The sequence below is a fragment of the Lingula anatina genome, chromosome 2 (genome assembly GCF_051362555.1).
Source record: "Lingula anatina isolate TDL-2025a chromosome 2, LinAna3.0, whole genome shotgun sequence".
NCBI lineage: Eukaryota > Metazoa > Brachiopoda > Lingulata > Lingulida > Lingulidae > Lingula > Lingula anatina.
In genome coordinates, this window is record NC_141768.1 from 36389035 (window position 1) to 36389757 (window position 723).

Genomic DNA, 723 nt, shown 5'->3' on the forward strand with positions numbered 1-723 from the left:
TTCAGATCCCAATAAAGAGGATCATCCTAAAATATACACTTTACAATAATATAATATTTGACGTAAAATTAGATTTCTAACTTTAATTTTAAAATTAGAAAGCCTGCAAATTATGTCTCTAAGCACTCCAGCAACTGTACCTTTCTCAGTAAATTGCTACTATCATCCACTTTCATTCTATTCAGTTGCCACACTTTAGCAGATCAAACACGAGGGCGCTAACCTCCTTCCTTGAATGGCAATGCAGCATTCTACAACTAGTAAGGCACCGCAAGTCACAGAGACAGGTGCACCTATCGCGAGGTCTTCTACGCCCATTCATTACAAGCTACGAGTTTTACAAGAACTATGTACACGAAAACAGCTTTATCCTGTATGCATGAAGCAAAGAGTAAGTATACTTACTTTCCAAGTTCTTCTTTAAGATCGTATATTTCGTTAAATTTTGAGGCTGTTGTTTGGGCAGCCATCTTGAAAATGATTATTGATTGAACCAACGTTCTCGCGCTACTTCGCGAGAGTAGCAGATCCGGCAGATTTGATAATGTGGAGAAACGTCAGAACATTGTAAATAATGAATTACAGCAATGAAAAAGCGATCCATATATTTGTTCTAGTTACTTAAGCTATATTCCAATTTAAAACGTTATGCAAACCAACATTTTTATTTTCCTTGTGCATAACCCTACATTCAAGTATCACAAAACTGGTGAAAAAAAAGTT

General features: G+C 36.0%; 1 protein-coding gene across 27 annotated transcripts in view; it reads right to left on the reverse strand.

Annotated features, from left to right (window-relative positions):
- The window catches only part of LOC106174951 (calcium/calmodulin-dependent protein kinase type II subunit delta), a 41578-nt gene extending 41035 nt beyond the window's left edge, over positions 1–543 (reverse strand). For 26 of the 27 annotated variants that reach the window (XM_087005129.1, XM_087005123.1, XM_087005107.1 and 23 more), the window contains exon 1: positions 406–543. In XM_087005129.1, the coding sequence (XP_086861255.1) occupies positions 406–470 (65 nt within the window). In that variant the 5' untranslated portion in view covers positions 471–543. The remainder of the gene's footprint in view (positions 1–405) is intronic. The other variant, XM_087005128.1, reaches the window with a different exon arrangement.
- Between the last annotated feature and the right edge of the window lie 180 nt (positions 544–723).